This window comes from Hesperophylax consimilis, chromosome 18 (genome assembly GCF_061612785.1).
Source record: "Hesperophylax consimilis isolate HC1 chromosome 18, BYU_Hcon_1.0, whole genome shotgun sequence".
In the NCBI taxonomy this organism is placed as follows: Eukaryota; Metazoa; Arthropoda; class Insecta; order Trichoptera; family Limnephilidae; genus Hesperophylax; species Hesperophylax consimilis.
In genome coordinates this window covers 18054677-18076547 of record NC_142853.1, presented here as the reverse complement: position 1 = coordinate 18076547, position 21871 = coordinate 18054677, and the positions used below count along the sequence as shown (strand labels likewise).

General features: G+C 32.1%; 1 protein-coding gene across 1 annotated transcript in view; it reads right to left on the bottom strand.

The window, feature by feature from the left end:
• Dop2R (dopamine D2-like receptor) overlaps positions 1-21871 on the bottom strand; it is a 153555-nt gene that overhangs the window by 17385 nt on the left and 114299 nt on the right. Inside the window, exons 5-6 of the mRNA XM_089642218.1 lie at positions 21330-21422; positions 4464-4739 (exon numbers count right to left, since the gene is read on the bottom strand). Of these exons, the coding sequence (XP_089498344.1) occupies positions 4464-4739; positions 21330-21422 (369 nt within the window). The remainder of the gene's footprint in view (positions 1-4463; positions 4740-21329; positions 21423-21871) is intronic.

Below are 21871 nucleotides of genomic sequence, written 5' to 3'. Positions count from 1 at the left end.
ACACATTGTCATTTTGCTATTGGCCAAATTGACAGCCCTGGAATTCTGACTTGGAGAGTTGCCAAACCTGAGAGAGCAAGAATCTGTGATTTGCATTGGAAGCAGTCGACATTCTTTGAACACCAGTCCAGAGCAGCGGGTATTTTCTTTTGGCTGTGGTTCGAAGAACACATTCGCCAATTTTTGTGAGCATCAGCTTTGCATATGGAGCATTGACCATTGGATTGATGGAATCGGATGGCATCTGCCGATCCTCATTGGTTAAGAGAAACCCTTTTGGGGACCATCAGCGTAAGGCTGTTTTGCATTGGACTACAATACTATTTTTTGGATAAGTTATAAACTGGGAGTTGCTGTGAAGAACCGGAATCTACTACTTTGCATCAAGAACAAACTGATATCACACCTTCATTTTACCTATGCAAGCCCTTTGCCAGACAGATAATATAGAAGGTTGCCAATTAATTTATTTTTTATTATGTCTTTTTTGTGGTAATGCATTTTTAGTATTCTTAAATATTTTTTTTTATTTCTAGATCATAAACCCATCCTTACTTTTATTTGTTGCCACTTAATTCCACGGTAACACAGAATATTAAATTTACAACCAATTGTAGATATTCACCTTGTGATACGAAATGAACTCTATATTTAGTAACCAGGTATAAATAGCTAGAAAAAATTAATGCACTTCAAGATCCTTGGCTGTGTAATTGTTCATTGTATACATTTTAAATACAAACAAAATTAAGTATACATAATAAACAGACATATTAATCGTAGTATTACAAATAAATAATTGTAGAAAGTAATATTCAAAAATTCTAAATACAAAATTCTAAATTTTAATTACGAAAATCTTTATGACGATTCAAGACGAATTGTTTCACAGAATTCGAATAATGAAATTTAAAAGTTGATTTTCTGTGAAAAGTTTTGTGAAGGTTCGATTCAAGATGTTATTTAATTTTTGTTAAACAGCTGGCCAATTATGACATAATAACAGAACATGAATAGAACTTGAAAATCAACATCGAAATTTGATGAATTGTTCAAATTGTCAACCCATCCTAACAGACGGAAGTTTTTCATATTTAATAAATTAATAAACAGACAAAAAAATATTTAATAAACAGACGGAAGTTTTATTAAATGACGAATACTTAGGACGGGTTGATTCAGAAAATTTGAAAAATTCTTCTAATTTCAGAGTTAATTTTTATGTTCTGTGAAAGTTCCGTTATCACTTGACTTCTGTATAGTGATATAATACCATAAATTTAATAGGACTTTCACGGAACCCAAAAATTAATGTAGAAATTTGACGAATTTGTTCAAATTCCACTAAACAACCCATCATTGTACTAATTAATTTACTTCAAATGTACATGCTTTGAAATTTTGTATGCTTATGATAAGTATTTCAATTAACTAATGTTTGTGTAAACTGTAAACTAATCTGGCTTGATTTGTATTACAAATAATATAATATCATGCTTACAATCACAATCCTCAATTGGTAAAACTAATTATTAATGTTGATTTGTAACAGTAATTTGTGGTAAAACTAATTAATTACTACTGTAACATAACACATTCAAATCGAATTAAATTTGATTTGATGTAATTCACAAAATACCTATTCCTCATTTCTAAAGAGTTGCCACATTTATTGTCTAATTGGGATGAATTGTGGTTTTAATGTTATGATGATTTAAACGTAGTTTTCTGAAAACTTTTTAATAAAATTATTTTGGTAAATACCTTTAAAACAGGTGTTTTTTTAATTAATTTTGTCCATCCCTAATTATTTTTACAAATTTTCAGCATTACAATGTGTGGAGGTACTTTATAGGATGTATATAATCGCACTAACCTTCCCAAATTTCTGATTTTTTTTTTAATGAAATATGACATCAAAATTCAAGTTGGTAAAATATAATTAAATAAGAGTACACATTACTAACATCATGTAAAAACCCATACCTACCCTATAATTTTGAATTTAAAAATTTCCAACCAATTTAATTGATATTAATATTACTTGACTATGCTGAAAATATACCTACACTTGGATGAGTTGTTTTACAGAATTTCAACAATTCATCAAACTCCAAATTTAATTTTCAAGTTCTGTGAATGTTCTATTCAAGTTCAATTACTATTTCACGTATATTAAACAACTGGCCCGTAATGGCCCCCGATATAAAAATAGATTCTGCATAGAACCGTCAGAGAACTTAAATATAACTTTGAATTTTGATTTTTTATTTATTTTTTTTATTTATTTTTTTATTTTTTTTTGTATTTATTAAATTTATTATAATTACATTTAATACAATATAAGATATGGGTAGTCCCACAAAGCTGTGACAATCAGCTTGTCTGTAGGTTCTACCATTTAATGTTATAACATAATACACATTAGCTTAAGTTTAAATATTAATACCAAATATAATGTTTACGATAGATAAACGTTTTGTTCATTTATTAACCACTTTTTTGTCAGTTTAGGGCAGGGTTCCTCATTATTTTTCAAGTTAAAGTTTTCGTTAAATTTGTTATAAATCACAGGTATCAAATAATAAAGTGTTCTGCTACCATACTTATTTGATATTAGTGGAATTTTTAGGCCTTTTTTTTCAGTAAATCTTGTTTTGTGACTATGCACCAATGGCTTTTTGTACGCATTTTCTCCCGCATTATCCATAATTATAATAAACCAGAGAAGCTCTTTAATTGGGAGTAGGCCCTCAGAGCCATACAGTAATTTTAAGTTGTTTCTTTGTTTGTAAATGCTAGGTTTAACATTTTTTTTAGTTATAGCAGTTTGTAGATTTTGAATGTATTTAATATTAATATTACTCGAGTGTCCCCAAGTTCGAATTCCATATCTAAGTATTGATTCGACCATAGAATGATATAAAAGTTTGAGAGTACATCGAGGCAATACAAATTTTAATTTATAAAAATTACTCGCCAAACATCGGAGCTGGTTACAAATTTTGATCACACTTTTGTCCCATTTAAAGTTATTGTCTACGATTATGCCAAGGTAAGTATATTCGTTTACAAAATCAATTTTTTCACAGCAGCAAATATTATCCATTTTTTTATGTATACAATCAAAATTATGTGCAGTTATTTTAGGTAAGTTCCACATTTTTAAGCTCGGTGATCTTATATACATGCATTTAGTTTTTTTGACATTAATAATTAATCCTACATCATGGGACCATTTAAGTAGCTCGTTAAAGTCAATTTGTAATTCTTGAATAGCTATTTCAGCTATTAATTATTCAAATTTTGTGCACAACTGCCCCTTCCATTATTTTTAAGCACAAGCTTGTTAAATATTATGATCTATCATTTTTATTTGATATCAAAAACAGACTTATTTATATGGCGTCATTTTTGTGAAAATAATTTTATCTCTTGAGTTTTTTTCTCTTATAGTAAGCAACTCTATACGGAAGGTCACAATAATTGTGATTGTGAATAACTAGTGAGGATTCTATGCAAAAGGTCGTTTTAATGAATGGATCAAGTAAAAATGGATTTCGCGAGACGCATTTTTTAGAATTGAGCAAAAAATTATGGTATGTTTGATGATTAGAGATTTTCATGGCCAAAAGTATCACCGTGATTTGTTTCTGGGCGATTATGTCATGTTGCGTTACCTCTTTCTTTAAACAACTTTTTGGACAACCTTTCAATGTCCATTATCAATTTTACATCTGCTCTAATCATGAAAACTGTAACGCCGAGGCCGCCCGAAATGTTGGCTATATTTGGAGGTAGCGCTTAAAATAAATCACTATAATTGCAATACGTCATTTAACAGTACAATACGGTTCAGCACAGAAATTGAATTCGCAAACCCGAATTGACAAATCGACAATTGCATTAAAAAAAGATTAGTCATTGACGCTACACTAAGGCTCCGTTACAAACGATCAAAAGGGAGTAGAAGATTATTTAAAGCCTGTTGCGAAAATATTTACTAAATCACGAATAATTTAAAATAGAGGAAACATATTTTGACCTCTGAGTAAAATGGAATAGAATCACTGATGATTTTTTTCGTACCTATAATATATTGTTAAATAATAGTACCAGGTGTGGTTTTTATAATTTTCGTCCAAACATTACAATTTTTTTCAATGGCGTGAATTTTATATGATTATTTTTTTAACTTGGGAAGTTATATGTTTTATATGTCGAGAGAAATTCAGAATGTGGGGTCTTGAAGTGAAGGGGTTTACAGGCGTTAAAGGTGGCTTCGAAACTTTAAGCAGTGCTTGTTTTTACATTTTAACTAAAAAGGGAAAATTAAAAAGAATAAACTGTACAATAATAATTTATCAATGTAAGCAAATAAAAATAAATATAAATGTGGACTCAATTAATTTTAAAGTAATGTGCCAATCAATGCTTTAGAAATTAACAAAAAATCATCTTACCTTAACGGCACTTTCTCCCTTCTAGGAGAAGCAGTACTCCCGTTCTTATTCGAGTAGGTGGACCCTATCCTGCCGATGACGGCCGCCTTCCCTTTGGCCAGCGCAGCCGGCGTGACGCGCGGGTCCCGCGGGCTACGCGGTCCCGGCGATCCTTCCCCCACCACCTCGCGCACCCCCGTCTCGTCGTGCGCGCTTAGGTTCGACGCCGCGTAGCCCGAGTCATTGTTGCCGTTGGCGTCCGCGTGTGGTAGCTGGGTGGCTAGTGAGGTGATGACACTAAAGAAAGAAAGAAAATAATTAGAATGTTTTCATAATTTTATTTTAGTTGATTGAGGAAACAAACAGTTTTACAATTGTATATAAATAATTACGTGTTTGAATTAACCATTGAAGTTTCCACATAAAATTCATGTTACTTACAGAATAAACATAAATAAACAGAAAAACATAAAAAACACCTTAATGAAAATAACAGAGATATCTTACATGCGGGGGAGAGGAAACGTAATTAACAATCTGATTTAATTTTCTCCAAATATGTATTTAGTAAGCTGAACTAAGAAATATGGATAATATTGGCGTCTAAAATATATTATTGTATTTTGTGCATGTTCTTCTGAAAAATGAATGTTGTGTGTAGTTGGTTTTTGAGTAATAGTGAGGAGTAGTTCTTTAGGCAATACCGCATATAATAATAATAATAATAAAACCTCTATTAACGTACTCATTTGGCATAATCAAATGGTCCAATACAAATTTAGATAACATAGAAAGATTAATTAGAACTTGTGATGAAAGGCTTTAAATCACAGTGAAAAAACAGATAAACCATAGCTGCAAAAAAATATACAAATTATTTATGAAAACGGACATGCTAACGACATCTGGCGGAGAAAGAATTGATCCAGCTTGCTTGCAGTAGACACCTGTAATAGTTGGAATTAAATCAAGGTTCCGGAACGAAAGCAGAGAGGTCGTAACATCGTCTAGCACGAGAAAGAAGCCCCCTTTTCTAGGCCTTAAAATAAATATTGAATTTTGTCAACCAATAGATCTGAACAAAGAGCTATAAAATTTTGAGTAACCAATCAATGAACGGAGGGGCGTGTGTCTACGAAAGACAAAGGAATGAACTATGGACCCGACATTAAAATAGATAATTAACGACATTTCGATTCTCACAGAAATTAGAGGTGAACGCACTTTAGGGTAAGCATCGACTTTCAAGGTGACAAACTCCTGGGAATGTTTACAATAACTGAGAAATTTAGGAGGTAGCGAACCATTGTAATCGAGTGCTTTGAAGTTTTCATGTTGGAAAAACACACACACGAAAATGCAATGAAAAAAATTATAAACGTGATAGTATAAAAAAAGGACGGGAAAAGCGAAGGAAAGTTACTGGCGGAATTTCAACTGTAGTGCAATTATTTATGATAGAAGTAGGGTGTAGAGTTCGAAAAAATCGTACTAAAGAGAGGAGTGAGTGTTGGAAACAATGGAAATTAATCGTTATCAATTTAAGATGAAACGGACATATTGGTAAATCAATTTTGAATGAAAAATCTCGCAAAAAATATACACATTTTAGAAAAGTGCGGCTACCGAATGGAAGGATAATACAGAGATTTTGAACTGCTACGAAGGTCCTAGGGACATGAAAATTGAGTATCAGAAGAAGACAGTAAAACTAAACATATAGCGATAGATTAAATTCAGGAAACGTAGGCATTTTACATGATTATCAGGGTAGATAGATATTAAAGTTACACAAGATTACAGAGGGATCGAAACAAGATAAAAGGTTGACAATCTCATGTGTATTTTGGAATATAAACAATCGAAATCCGAACATGATTTTTATTTACGTTAAGGTAATAAACGATTAGAAAAACGATTAACTTTAACGTGGAGCAGATGAGGTATTTAGATAAGGCAAAAGAGATTAAAATTAATAGGTTTGAAATTAAACTAAATTTACGGCCGTAGTACATAAAATCTGAGACGTAAACATATGTCCAGACGTATAATTTATGTGAAATCTTGTAAGTGAGGGATGGAGAATGGGCGGAGATTGGATCAGGCAATAAAAGTGACAGATATCCCAGAGTCAAATTAGGTATATCTCCCATAGAAGTGTGGAAAACTATATATTAATTAATAATAAATGAAGTATGAAATTTTCCTGGAGACCACACACATCGGGAAAAGTGAGAGAAAGATAAAAGAAAGGGTAAAGAACGGAGATAAAGAATAATCCAAGTGGAGAAAAGTGATACAATTCAAATTTATCCGTGAAATAAATAAATACGACTTGGAAAATAATTAGTTATAGAGTTATGAGAAATAACAAAAGAATAAAGAAGACATTGTGCAAGAAAACGTCGCGGATAAAAGAAAATCCAAAAAGATAAGGAAAAACTCAAATCTGCGACATAAAGATAGAAAGTACGGGTGGAAATGGAAAAGCTCATATAAGTGACAATAAAATTAAGTAGAATTTAAACAAATCGAAATTCAAAAATGCGTAGTAAAGATTTCGACATGGATTTAAACAATTTTCGCACGAGATGCATAAAATTGAGATCTGTATATATGTTATTGAGGACGGACCTATCGCGAATTGAGAAAAAAAGGAACGCAAAATCATGAGATTTTAACTACATTTTGTATGAACAGAGGACAAAGGAAGCTTGGGCGATTAACGCAGGCTTACCCAATTCGGACCCTATCGATTTAGAGTCGTGAGATAAAAATTAACCACCGCCCAGAGCCGGAAAACAAAAGATCGTATGTAGGAACAAGTGAAATTAGGGGGAGATGTGTTCGGATTTGCGAGTTGTTAAAAGATAGAATCGATCATCAGAGGAAATTCAGATACGTCTTTTGGAATCTGAGAAGGGTATAAAATGACGGTGCAGACCAGTTTTCAGGAGTCAGTCGAGATTTTGAAAACGGAGTTTACGTCGCAGTACTACGTCTATTGGTAAAATTCTAGTGAAATAATCTAAGTGTTAAATTTTGAAAAAGTCTAAGTTTAAATTCTGAACAAGTCCCTGGACTTAGAAAGTTTTGTGAAAAGTTAGAAATTTTAAATTCAGTTTAAATTCCTTTGAAAATCCCATCAGTGAAGTTTTGTTGAGTCAGTTTAATTTGGTTAAACAGTGAAAAATAAATATAATTTAAACTCAGTGCTTAAAAAGTGTTAAGTGAATTGCAAAAAGTGATTACGGAATTAAAAAATTAAATCAAAATTTAAAAATAATTATTCCATTCAAATGAAATTAAAATTCGATTGAGAGTTTTGTCGTTCATCTAGAGTGGATGTGCTCGTGAATTGATATTTAAAAATAGATTATAATTTAACATCAATTTGGTTAAAAAAATAATAATAATAGTAATAAATATTTACGTCTTAGTTTAAAATAAACACAATCTAGACAGTTCGAAAAGAAATAACAACAAATGCTCAAACCTTTGTTCTAAAAGTAACAGTTCGGAAAAGAAATTAATTTATTAAGAATCGAGATAATTAAAAGTCTGCGCAATTCGGAAAAAATTTTCTTATAAAAATAAATAAAAAGAAATTTTAGAATCAATAAATTGATCAATTAAAATCCATCGTGCGTATAGCGACAGTGTTAAAAGTGTTTGTCGTTTTAACCGGAATTCTAAACATCAGTCTACCATTTCGAAAAAAAGTATTTGAAACAGCTATCATTCAAAAGCCTAAACTAGAAAGGTGTTATTAAATCAACGGGTTTTCTGGATTAGGATTTCGTTCGGAAGAAAAATTAAACATCAGCTAATTTATATGATTCAAGCGAGAATAAAATATTATATAGGAATAAATAGTCGAAAAGATTTATTTTGAAATTAGTTGAAAAATACAATTAATTAGGTAGGATTTCTTCATCAAGGTTGTTGTGTACTACCCGACCGGAAATACCTTGACGGGGGTAAGTTTTCCTTTTATAAATAATTTTCAGGTCCCAGGAGACACAGAAGGGCTGTGAAGTGGAAGTATATCAATTGAATATTAAATTAAAACAACAAAACAAAGAATTACACATTAAAATATGTATATTGTGTATTTGTGTATATATATATAAATATAAAATAATATATTGTATATAAAGAATATATATATGAGTAATGTAATTATATATATGTATTTTATTTATTAATCGAAGCATCGAAATGGTAGCGATTTTTAATACCTACCCGAGGACATATCTATATTATTGAAAAAGAAATATGTATTTATTAATATTCCAGACTATGTAGAATCATATATTTTATATTTATTTATTAATATATGTACTCTTTTTTTTAACATATTTTGACAATCGAGATATGTGTACTTATATATATATATATCTATTCTTCAATTAAACTCTAGTAAATTTACTAAATTCGGAAAAGAAAAAAAATAGTTTAACTTCAATAAAGGAATTAAAAATATTTAAATTAACTATGCACAATAAACGGTAACAAAACTGAATCACAAGGAGAGCGCGAGATATTTTAAAATAAACAATCTCACATCTGGGTTAGTGGGTCAGATGAGATGTTTACATTGTTCAATTTGTTGATAAAACAAGGGATCACTGGAGAATTGGGTCAACCGCATAGTTTGGAAACGACCTTGGCCATAATTAGTTAGTCACATAGGATTTTATTAATTACCCGAAACAGCTGGAAGATGCGTGCTCTCAAATACCTATCAATCACAAACGACAATTGGAAAATCACGGGTTAGCCAGATTAATATCGAAAAATTACATAAAACATTTGAATATCATTGATTAGATAGTCGCATAGATTTTTATTAGTTACCTGAAACAGCTGGAAGCTGCGTGCTTACAAATACTTATCATTCACAATCAACAATTGGAAAATCACGGGTTAGTAGGATTATATCGAATAATTATACGAAACATTTGAATTTTATTGATTGGGTGCTCATACAAAACCCCATCAGTTGCCTGAGACATTTGAGAGTCGAGTACTCTCTAATGTGGCAATCAACTACTTGAAACAATTGGAAAATCACGGGATAGGATGAACAAAAATTAATGTTGAACCCTGGAGGAAAAATTTAAAACAAATACAGTTCATCAAACAGGAGGCAGTGGTCGCTCCTACAACAAGACCATTAACCAAACCAAATAGAGATGACGATTCTCTTAAATTAAAACGTCAAAACCAAACAAACAAAAAGCCTGGAGTTCGATAGCTCTCCAAAACAAACTATCATAAGATCTTATTCTACTAGTATTTATTAGTATAACCTTATTCTTACGTATATATTCGGTTACCAATCCTAGAGTTTCGCAGAACTCTTCGTGCGAGATCCGAGCTTGGAATGCGAGGTAGATAGCCTCGTATTGCGAGTTATAAACCTTTCCCAAACTGTATGTATACATATATTTATTCGTATGTACTGTTTACTGGAGGATGCGGACCTGCATACAGCTTGCATTTTAGGTCTTCTGGACCACTCTCGCATCTTCTTTTAAACGTGGAATGAGGATTCACGACCCGTAAGTCCACACCAACCGTGAGTATATGATTGTATATAGGACGAAACCGGTTCGCCCTAAGTAAATTGTAGTCCAAGGAGGGGTCGGAATTTGGGGGTATCGGGACTCGAGGGGAAACTTGAAGGCAGTGCATGATGACGTGGAAGGCTTTTTGGGACGCGATAACTTAGGTATCAATCAAAGAGCCGTGTCAAAGGATTGTGCGAATTTCTCGTTGACTCAAGATCATCTCGTTTACTTGCAGGAGGATTTGGAGCCAAATTATGCCAGCAAATGGGCTATTCCGAGTTCGTCAAATATGCAATTAACTAATTACATTAACCTACTAAATCAATCTTTACATGTACCTTATAGCAGCAGAATCATAAAGGAGTGGCGCCAAACAGACACAAGAGTTTACCAAAATCAAATTTACTAACAATTAACCATTTGAGTTATATTAAATTACCTGTCCAAATAAACATGTATAATATCTTTTATCAGCGTTTAACTACGATTTTGTTAGGGTGCAGGGAATCAGAATAATTACAATAGGAAAGTTAGCTCATTCAGGGAATTCATTTAAGTCTAGGTTTGCAATGGAAAGACCAATTAAATTTTGAAACTCAAAGCCTCGATCAGAACCAAGAGGGTTACCACAAAAATGAATGTAATTAAAATCCTATATCATAAATCAAAAAATTACACAACGTTTGATGGAATTTAATTACAATATAAATACGGAAATATTTGCGTTCAAGTTCGTAAATAACGTATTAATTAGTTAAGTACATATGTCTATAAAGATATATAGTACAAGAGAGCTTTAAGTAGCTTTCTGTAGATATCAAGGAAAAGGGTCCAATTTTCATGGAGGCTTATGTGTTGTAGGGGAGGAATTTTCCATCCCTGCGAACACATATGCAAAGCCTTAGAAAAAAATTTAAATATCGGTCATAGCCAAGAGAGAAGAAAATTTTATATTGTTTTAAACAAATAAAAGAATGGCGAAAAGAGGCAAAATATTACAAACTACGCTAATAAAGTTTAATTGCCATCATCCAAATTCAGCTATAGAACGAATTAATTAACCTAGAAATTTAGGAGGTAGAGGTATAGTCAAAATAACTTCTTTGAAACATAATCATGTAGAAATGCACAAAATAATTTGCAAGGCAGATATAAATATTACACCTTTAAATTTATACGATGAGAATGTCAAATTTTTTATAAATCCCAACCAGGAATTATTAGATTCCTGGTCAAATAAAATTTTACCCCCAAAATTATCTCAACCAAACTCAAAATGTTGACAAATTTTCGTCAAACAAATGGTTGAGTATTGGAGAGTTGAGTGCAGAAAAAGAAGGATTTATGCTTGCCATTCAGGATAGAGTCATTAATACTAAAATTATAGGAAGCATATAATCAAAGATACAAATCAAATTGATGATTTATGTAGAAAAAATTTGGCTTTTCCGGAAACTATAGAACATATTATATCAGGATGTTCTATATTAGCACCGTCCGAGTATACATTTAGGCACAATCAAGTTTTTAAAATAATTTACCAAAGTTTAGTAACTAAACATAACTTGGTTGACTCCCGTAATATAATACCATATTATGGATACGAACCAAATTCATTTTTAGAAAACGAATTTTATAAAATATATTATGATAAAACTATACTAACAGACCGAACGATTAGTCATAATAGACCCGATATAGTTTTACATGACAAAATTAAAAAGATAATTTATATCATTGATGTCGCTATTCCAAATTCCTGTAATATTAAAAAATCTGTTAATGAAAAAATAAGAAAAAACACAGATCTAGGAAATGAAATAAAAAGAATTTGGAATCTCAAACTATAAAAATATTACCATTTGTTATTTCGGCTACTGGCATTATACCTGGCTCTCTCATTAAAAAATTAGGCATATTGATCTATCAAAAAATTTATAAATAAAGATGCAAAAGTCGGTCATTTTGAATACATGTAGGATAACGAAAGATTTTTTAAATATTTATGTTGAGGGATCAGTAGGATTTATAGGCCCTGTTAGGAGTTCTACCGAGCCGAACCCTCTGATATGAAAATATCTGGAGTCGGTGAATTATTTTCCCATCTGATCTCTGGTGAGTTGACGTGTTGTTCTTGTATTGTTTTGTATTTATTTTGCTTATATAATGCACTTGCATAATGTTGATTGACTAGATGATCATTTGTGGAAAAGTGTGTGGAAGGGTTTAGTTTTTCCTAGGGGGAAGATTTAATCTCTCGTTTCCTTTCTCTCTAGCCAACGACGCCACGCCAGGCATCAGCTGCTTGCTTCGTGTACTGTGCGGTGAGTGTAATACGAGTGAAATACGTAATTGATTGTGGTTTATTCAATTTGGAACAGAGTTTTAGTGTCAAAAATGAGTAGTGACGAGATAGAAGTGAGAAAAAACATTCGTGGCACAAGATGAAATATCCCCTGAAAATCACCAAAGAAGAAGAGAGTCTGATTCACACAGTTATGAAATTAACGTAAGGTAAACATAACCAAGAAGAGTGGATAAATATCTCACAAAATAGTATTGTTTTAGTAATAGCATGATAAGATTGTTTAACATATTGGCAAGATTATACTAACAGTGAAATGTGATGTGGTGATGTTGTGCCTACAACCGAAGAGTGTAGAGAGAATGAAATGAAAAGAGAAAGAGAAGAATACTAAAAGTTTCACTTCCGTCGTGCGTAGGCTTGCCACACACTGTATTTTTTTTATCCAAGTGAGTACCGCACAAGAGACCCTACTGCTCTCAAACTTCTAAAGCCAGTGAGACTATGGCATTCCAAATTGGAGTATGTTGTGATGCTGAAGGTAGTGTAAAGAGAAAGAAGACGCTGAGACGCACCAATGACGGCTGAAGCCATTTCAAAGAACGTTTCGATTCTGAATTGTGGTCTTTCGCCAGGGCTATGTATTATATTAAATGAAAAAATGGTTTACTAACACAAAATAATCAAATAAAATTTACTTGCGCACCCCGGAATTCGAAGCAAAAGATCAAACTCGGTACTTATATAATTATTATAAAATTGCTTTCTTTAATATTTTTGGGTAAATTAAAATAACCGATTGTTATCATCTTGTTCACTGCCCAAAACAAGCATTACATGGTACGCAATACCGCAATACGCAATGTATAAAAAAATAATCACTGATCTAAAGAACCATGAAATATAACACTAAGAAATTTCCTTCTACAATAGCGCAACTACGAATAACTTGTGCTGCAAGAGTACAAGGGAATGTTGGTGAAGTTAGCTAGTTCCTCGTACCGCGGAACTTTGCGTTGACTTTGGCATGACAAAATGACGAAGGGGAAGCTAAACTTTGCCTTTCCGGACGTGGACTGATGCCGGGAATAATTGACCCGAATCGGGAAAGTAAAAGATCGATCCAAAAATCTGGAGTATCGGTGTAAGAAGTTCTTACAGAAAACGGGCTAAATGATCGGCATTTAGGGTTTGACTGCTGGTTTTAATTTTCATTATCTTTAACCGGTAAAGATTATAGACATGCATTACGACCAAGAGAAACGACGATTTTTCAATAGAAGTGTATGAAAAAACATCTTCAGGCAAGTGGGTAACAAGTTATTCAAAAAAATGCGAGTAAAAAGTCCAAATAAACACAACGATTTCACATTTAAGTTAAAATCTGAACCTATAAAACGGCTACCATTTTATAATAAATTTGCAGTCAGACGAAATGCAAAACAATCATGACAAGAAGGGGTTCCTTCCACAATCGCAAAATAGAACAAATAATAAAAATAAGATAAAAACCACAAGTTTACAAGATACCCCACAGCTTTCAACAACGTAATATTCCCATTTGGGTAAGAGGTAAGGAAACCATGTTTACAGAAACCTACAGCTTTCAACAACGAAATATTCCCATTTGAGTAAGAGGTAACGATATTATGTTTACAAGATACCTACAGCTTTCAACAACGAAATATTCCTATTTGAGTAAGAGGTAAGGACATTATGTTAACAAGATACCTACAGCTTTCAACAACGGAATTTCCTCATTTAAAAAAGAGGTAAGGACATTATGAAAAACAATATAAGGCAAAAGAGAAAACTGATCATTAAGAAGAACGGCTGCGCTGCTTTTTTCTAAAAAAAACTTATATTTGAATTGAATCCAAAATACTTGACCAAACTGATTATTTTTTAAAACAAAAGCTTAGCAAATATCAAGTTCGGATAAAGGCTACTTTATTTATCTGTATTTAACCTTTACAATATAGGCCTCTTTTTAGTTTTCGTGCTTTAAAAGCACTTTTGACAATTTTTATGAGTTAATGTTTATTATGAAAAAAAATATCGTGCACATCTTACTATATAAATACTGTCCCACCTTACTCTTTCCCATCTCCTTCCCCTCCCCGCGATATTTAGACTCACAACATACCACAATAAGGGATGACATATTCTCACTGGCTCCAGACGTTTCGGAGCAGTTGGGTGAGGCTTCACGTAAAAAAATAAAAATATGATTTATAATTTTTTTTAAATTAAACTCTTGTAAAAAGCGTGTTTTTAACCGTGACCGTCATACGAAAAATTTGTTTTTCGTAAATAATCAAATAATTCTCTAAAATCACGAAAAAAACGATTTCTCCAATGACCTTTATTTTATATTTTCATCGAAAAATGAAAAAAGTAACATTATGAATATCCTTACTAGTTATTTTCTACGGTACATGATGATTCCATGAGAGGACCTCAATCGTCTCTTTGTCTATTGCGAATTAAACAAACTTGTTATTAACATCGCAAAATGCAATAAATTAACATTTACACGTAATAAAAATAAAATATCCTTTGTATATACACTAAACGGCACACACATCAATGAAGTAAAATATATCAGGGACCTTGGGGTAACACTGGATGTTAAATTAAACTTTATCCAACACACTGACGACATCATTAAAAAAGCCAATAAAATGCTGGGATTTATAATTCGCATAGCAAAACCCTTCCACAACATAAACACTCTATATTCTCTTTACACCTCATATATTCGCCCGTACCTGGAACACTGTACACAGATCTGGACTCCTTTATACCAAGCCCATATCGAAAGAATAGAAAGAATTAAAAAATTTTAAACACATAAATTATAAACTAAACTTACACTTCTCAAATTATACCGATCCATCAAATTTCATAATTTGTACTCCCTCCAAACACGACGTCTAATTTTTGATCAAATCTTATATTTAAAATCCTAAATAATGGCCTGGACTCACCAAAACTCACCAATTTAATAATTCTTCATATTCCGTCTAGATCAACCCTACAATCTGATTTATTTTATCTACCCTTGTGTAGAACAAACATTCGAAAAAATTCCCCAATTCCTCGTATATGTGCACAATATAATAAAAAAATTTTACAGCATTAGCATTTTTGGTAATAACGTAAAGAAATATCGATATGAAGTAATGCGTACGATCGATTATTAATATGAAAGTATGGAATGTATCGGCAGCATCTCCTATCCTCTTCCTATTTTCCTCTTCCTCTCCCCTTTCTTTAACACCAAATTAATTTTAAGATACTAAAACTTCATTTCTAATGCACTTTAACATAAGAAACTTCTGTGGCTTGACTTCAGTTAACTTAAATAATAATTTTTTATAGATGTGATGAATTATCATTGTGATGATTTATCCGGTCACCATTTTCTATACCCTTTGACAATAAAAGATATTCATTTTGGTTAATACGAGACAATATCCTCAAATAAAGCCAGAATCTTAACGACGTGAAGCAGCCGTGCCCAAAAATATGCGGTGCGCGACTCTGCTGTATTGGACAGACCTGCAGTTAAATTTGCCCTATCAAATCTCTAAAATAATGTGGGAATCTTAACGACATAAGTGATGAAGTCGTGTAAAAACAATATTCGGTGCGCATCCCGGCGTAATGGACGGACCTACGGTCGACTTTACACTAGTAGGCCTAGAAAATCGATCTTTCCGTAGGGTTTATTTTAATTATTTCTGTTTAAGTTATTAAAATCTCAATTGTTTCTAGAAGAATCCCTCGAAAAATTACTAATTTATCATGTAGCAAAAAAATAGCTGGTGATTATCGCTAATTTTAAAGTTAAAAAACGTTTTATAAAATTTTCAAACCGTTTTACGTAAAATATTTTAATGGTAAGGTCCTGTTTTTATTAATCTTAAATATAAAATAATTACATTCGTAGGGATACCTCTAGAACTATTTAAGATTTCAGTAATACGTTCATCAGAAATAATTAAAATGTGAACATCAAGCAAACCTTCGTTATGAGACTCCTGTTTCGTCTGAAGTATTTCGGCCTCAAATCCAAATTTAAGTTTTGTATGAAAAAGGCCGCGCACCAGTTCCCCTTAAAATTTGAAGAAAATAATATGTAGAAAAATGGCTATCCACGAAATCATGTGTTCTTGATTACATTAAAGAACTAAACGAAGAATTTTTAATTTTAATTTTAGAGTCCATAAAGGGGCAGTACATGTGCAGGTAATTTTTCCAAAATATGTGAGCAATAAATTTACCTTGCAGTTTCGCAGAACTTTATTATACTTTGCGAACATGACATAAATTCCTCTGCCAGAAGCACACGAATTTGCAGAGGTAACTAGCTTCCCCAAAGTCAACATTTTATGCAAAGCCCTACCTACTCGTACCTAAATACTTCAACGGCCCGAGTGGGGTTCTACTGCAAATAATCCACACTTGAAGTAAATATTTTACCAATACCTGGAAGTTTCAAATGATTTTCGCAAACAATTGATAGTTCAGCTGTTTACGTTTCATTAAAAACTAAATCAACATCGTAAAAAGAAGGTTCGATATAAGGATAATTATTATAATGCCTACACAATTTAAGACAACTTGATTATTTAGAAAAACAAATCAGTTTTGAGAAAAAACATTTTTTATGACATGTTAATTACCAATAAAGTTCCTAGAAATTGATGCTTTAAACTTACTCAGTTACGTTAATAATAATAATAAGAATTTATTCCAGAATGTATGCAGGGGTAGTGCAATGATATACAAAAAAATTGAAATAATATACAAAATTCGAGTTAGAACAATAATAATAATATATAGGTGATTCCGATAGGCACAAAAAAGTGAATTTAAGTGAAAAAACATAAAATATAAACACAAAAATGAGTGTGAGCAGCCGTTTATGGAGGATATTTGCACATCTCCCGTCTCCAGAGGGGACTTCATCCAGGAAACCATGGCAGTGATGATTTTGTTACTTGATTGGCGTAGTCTGCGCCATAAGCTTCCCATGTGATGGCGGAGAAGCGCTCTGCAAGAGTGTACTCGTCCTTCCAGGAACATTTCCGTGGCGCTGCAGTATCTCGGTAGGCGGAATAGTAGGCGATAAGCATTATTGTAAGTGACTTTTAGTTTATGTCATTGGGATGCGGTGTAATCCACCCACAGTTCTGACGTGTACTACAGCGAAGTGCAAAATGCGTTGAAAAGTATCTTTTTTACGTTTGTACTGCAAAAGTGAAAACGCCTTGACAGCATACCTGCTCTAACGGATATCGCTCTTCTTTTCCTTTCCATATGCTCGATTTCTTTCAGGTCGTCTGTGATAATATGTCCCAGGTATTTGACGCTACGACTAACATCCATTTTCCTTCCATCTAGCCATACTGAAGGTGTTAACATGTCTTCGTTTTTGCATTTGAAAACAATAACTATCGACTTGGACGTACTATATACAAGGTTGTGATTTTTTGCAAAATCTTCACATATTTGGAGTAGTTTCAGTAGTACGCTAAGTGACGGTACTAGAAGAACCATATCATCTGCGTAATTAATATTGTTTACACATACTCCTTGAACATGGCAACCTATCTTACTGTTATTAAGGTATTTGAATTAGTTCATCAGTGCATATATTAAACAGTGCTAGAGACATGCTTCCTCCTTGCCTTACGCCACTTTTCAAATAAAATGGGTTGAAAAACTCGTCAAACCATTTTACCACATTTTCTTGCCGCGTGCGCCAAATTGAAAGAATCGCTGTTATATCTTCCGAAACTGCTATTTTCCTGAGTATTTCCCAGAGTTTATTGTGACAAACGCGATCAAATGCTTTGCTTAGATCTAGAAAGCAGGTATAGATTGGCGTTTTCCTTTGTTTATAATAGCTGATGGTTTCTTTTAAGGAATGTATTGCCATAAATGTTGACAGTGCAGATTTAAATCCGAACTGGTTATCCTCTGTCCGTCGATAATTTTTTTTCAAATAATCTCCCTAAGGGCGGTCGAGAGTGAAATCGGTCGGTAGTTATTGATAACTGATGGATCAAGTTTTGTTGATTTAATTATGGGAATAGTAACTGTTTTCGTCATTTCGTTCGGGATGTACCTATAACGAATAATATTTGAAAATAGTTTTGTTAGGATAATATGAATCGCTGGCCCAGCATACTTAATGTGCTCAAGAGCTATTGAGTCATGTCCTGTGGCTTTTCCTGTGGCCATTTCTCTTACAGCTCTTTCTACCATATGTAGAGTAATGCTGTTAGTGGTAATATTACCTTCGGTTTTAAAACTATAATTTACATTCTGAGATTTTTCCGCTAATTCTTCACCTTCCATGGAAAGGAAGTTACAACAATTCATTGGCGATATTTTTATTTCATCTTACTCCATTCACACAGAGGGGAGTTTTCATATTAGTTCTCAATTCTGAAAAGGTTTTTTGCCAAAATTTATAGATATCTTTATTCATTAGTGAGGTGGCAATACCATCCATTCGCTGTTGAATTTTTCTTTATTGGCATTTTTTTAGAGCTACTCTGAAAATCGTCCTACTTCTTCCTGTCTTCGGCAGCCGGTGTGTGGTTTTTCGGCCTCGAGCCATGAAAGAAAGGCGCGTCTCGATGCTGCATATTTGGCTGCAACTATATGATTCCATCCCGGAATATTTCTATTTTTTCGACTCGTGTCATTAAGTGTGGTAGAGGCAGCACCTTGCAGTGCATCTACAACATTTTTATACAAGGAATTTATTTGATTTCCATGCGATTGTGCCGCTGATTTTATATCAAGGTCTTTTTTGGTCGAAATCTTTAATTATGTTTAGAAGTTTGCTGTTAATAGTTTCAGTGTATTTTGTTATTTCAACATTCAATTTTGGATTTCATCTAGAAGGATCAATCATATTATTACTACGCGATTCCACAAAGGCTGGTAGAAATTGAAGGTTGAAATTTCTAAAAGAAAGGAGCACTACACGCGTGTACAATTTTCAACATTAAAAAATTATGTTACCTGTTTGAAACTTGTCCGGTGAAATTAATAAGTCTCAAAAAGATTTTCCAGGATCAGATCAAATTCAAAATGGATTTGTTTTTTTATTAATTAATTTGTAATTTTCTTAACCACCATACTAGGCTCAAAATAAATAAAAAAAAGAACATTAACTCAATGATTAAAACGAAAATAAATAATATAGAAAAAAATATATATTTAAAAAAATACGATGATATTATTTCATATAAGACGACATTTTTAACGCAGATTAATCATGGTAGGTTCTTATCTAGAAGAGAACATGTTTATGGTCACATTGTTAATTAGTGAAAAGTAAAAATAATCTTTTCATTCTCAAAATTACCAGTACAAAAATCTTTCTAATTAGGAATTGACAAGGTAGTCTCCACAATCACAAATAATGGTCTGCCTATAAATCTCTGTGTTTCCTCCCTCCTAAAATATGGGTCTGTTAAAGACAAATTTTCACTCCTTTCTCTCCTCAAAAAACCCTCCCTACAGCATCCTCAAAGATGACACAAGGCCTGAGGAAAATGATTTTCTTAGGGTTTTCCTGTGTAGAGTTAATTTTTTAAAAAGGTGTGTAACAATTTAATATGCAGAGAATTAGAAACAATCAAATCAACTTTTTCAAAATACCTCCCATTTTCGAAAATCAGCTTTTGTTATTATTTTTTCTACCACCTACACATTACGATATTTTTGGGGAGTGTCATATTTGTTTGATTTTTTAATATTTTATTTCATGGTATTTGGTAGTACCGGTATTGAATGTAATAGTTAAACGATCTTACAAGCCGACTAACGACACAATAATATAGTGGTTTACTAGGCAGTTTGAAATATGAGGCGAAGTTTGTTATTGCACATTTTAGCATGTGTATGGATAGTGTACGAAAAATTTGTTCGAATGGAATTCAGTAAATGTTATTTTATACCACGCATTGCAAATGATTTTTATTTGGTAAAATTTGTTTTGAATACGAATAAAATACCTTTTTCAGTACATTAAATTACATTTTAATTTATCATTGAAGAGAAAAATTATATCAATAAATCTCAACAAAACATGAAACAGAATAAGAAAACACAGTCAAATAAAAAGGTAACGGTCTCCATTGAGAATCGAAACCACGATGAGACCGAAACATTTTTTATTTTGCTGTGTCTTGTTTCATTTAGATTTATTAGTATTATCTAAATTTTTATAATTCGTATAACCTTAAATCAAGTGATTCCAATAAAATTGGACATTTTAATTAATAAAAGCACATGAAACATCACTGTACCTACGTTCCGGGGAGTTAGTTAAGATTTTATTTATTTAAGATATTATTCACTAAAGATACATAGTTTTCCTAGTGATATATATACATTTTTAATGTTATCTCCAATTGTATTAGAAATATGATGAGATGTTAAACCAAAAATAAATTATCTAATCATTGCAAACCTCTTGAATAGTCAAAATTTGAAGCAAGATACCCCAGCTAGGCAGAGGTCATGGGTTCAATTCCCTAACGAAACCAAATATTTTCTGCCTTTCCTTATTTACATTTTTTGTTTGGGAGTGATTAATATTGTCTTAAATTATTAAACATTATTTCGTGCTAAATAATCTTCAACGCCTAAAAAACGCTTTGTTAGAGAGAATGTAACAAGTATGTAATATTTTAATCTTATGGTAGTCTCTTTGGTCTTCTAACAGTAAAAATACCTAAATATAGGAAAATATATATGTATACATAAACTATAACTATAAAATATGTATGTATACGTACTATAAATATATATGTTTAGATACTATAATATGTATATATGCGTACACTGTACATACTATAAAATATATATGTATACATACTGTAATATATATATACATACTATAAAATATATTTGTATACATACTATAAAATAAAATAATAGTGGTAGAAAGGAAGGAAATGTCATGTAACTTACTTCCCAGCTTCTTCCACCACGGTGGCCAAAATAAACTCAGTGGACTTGTCATTAGGGATCACGTGACAGCTGTCTACGTCACCGTCAGGAGATCTGCAAGGAAACAATGTCAAACTGTAGCATCATTCCAATGTCATTGGAAAACGATGAACATGCATGAAAATCCAATATAAACATGGAGCGATTGGATGAAATTACCAGATAAGGGTGAAATGGTTAGGGATCACAAATAATGGGTAAGGTGTCGTCAAGGAATTAAATAATAAGTCACAATGTAAGTATGGAAAATAATAAGGTAAATAATTAATACTTATTAAGTGATATTTTCACGAAGAAAATACTAGGTACCCATACATTAATTTTACCTACGTAAAGTAAGGTCAAAAAATTATTTGAAAAAGGTGTGTGAATTCCAATGGACCTAAAAAATGATTTAGATACAGATTTATTTTATTCATTCCTAGAAACCTATGGAAGCAAGCTATACAGAATTGTTCATAATACATGATAGTAGATAGTAGTAGAAGAGTTTAAAAAAATAC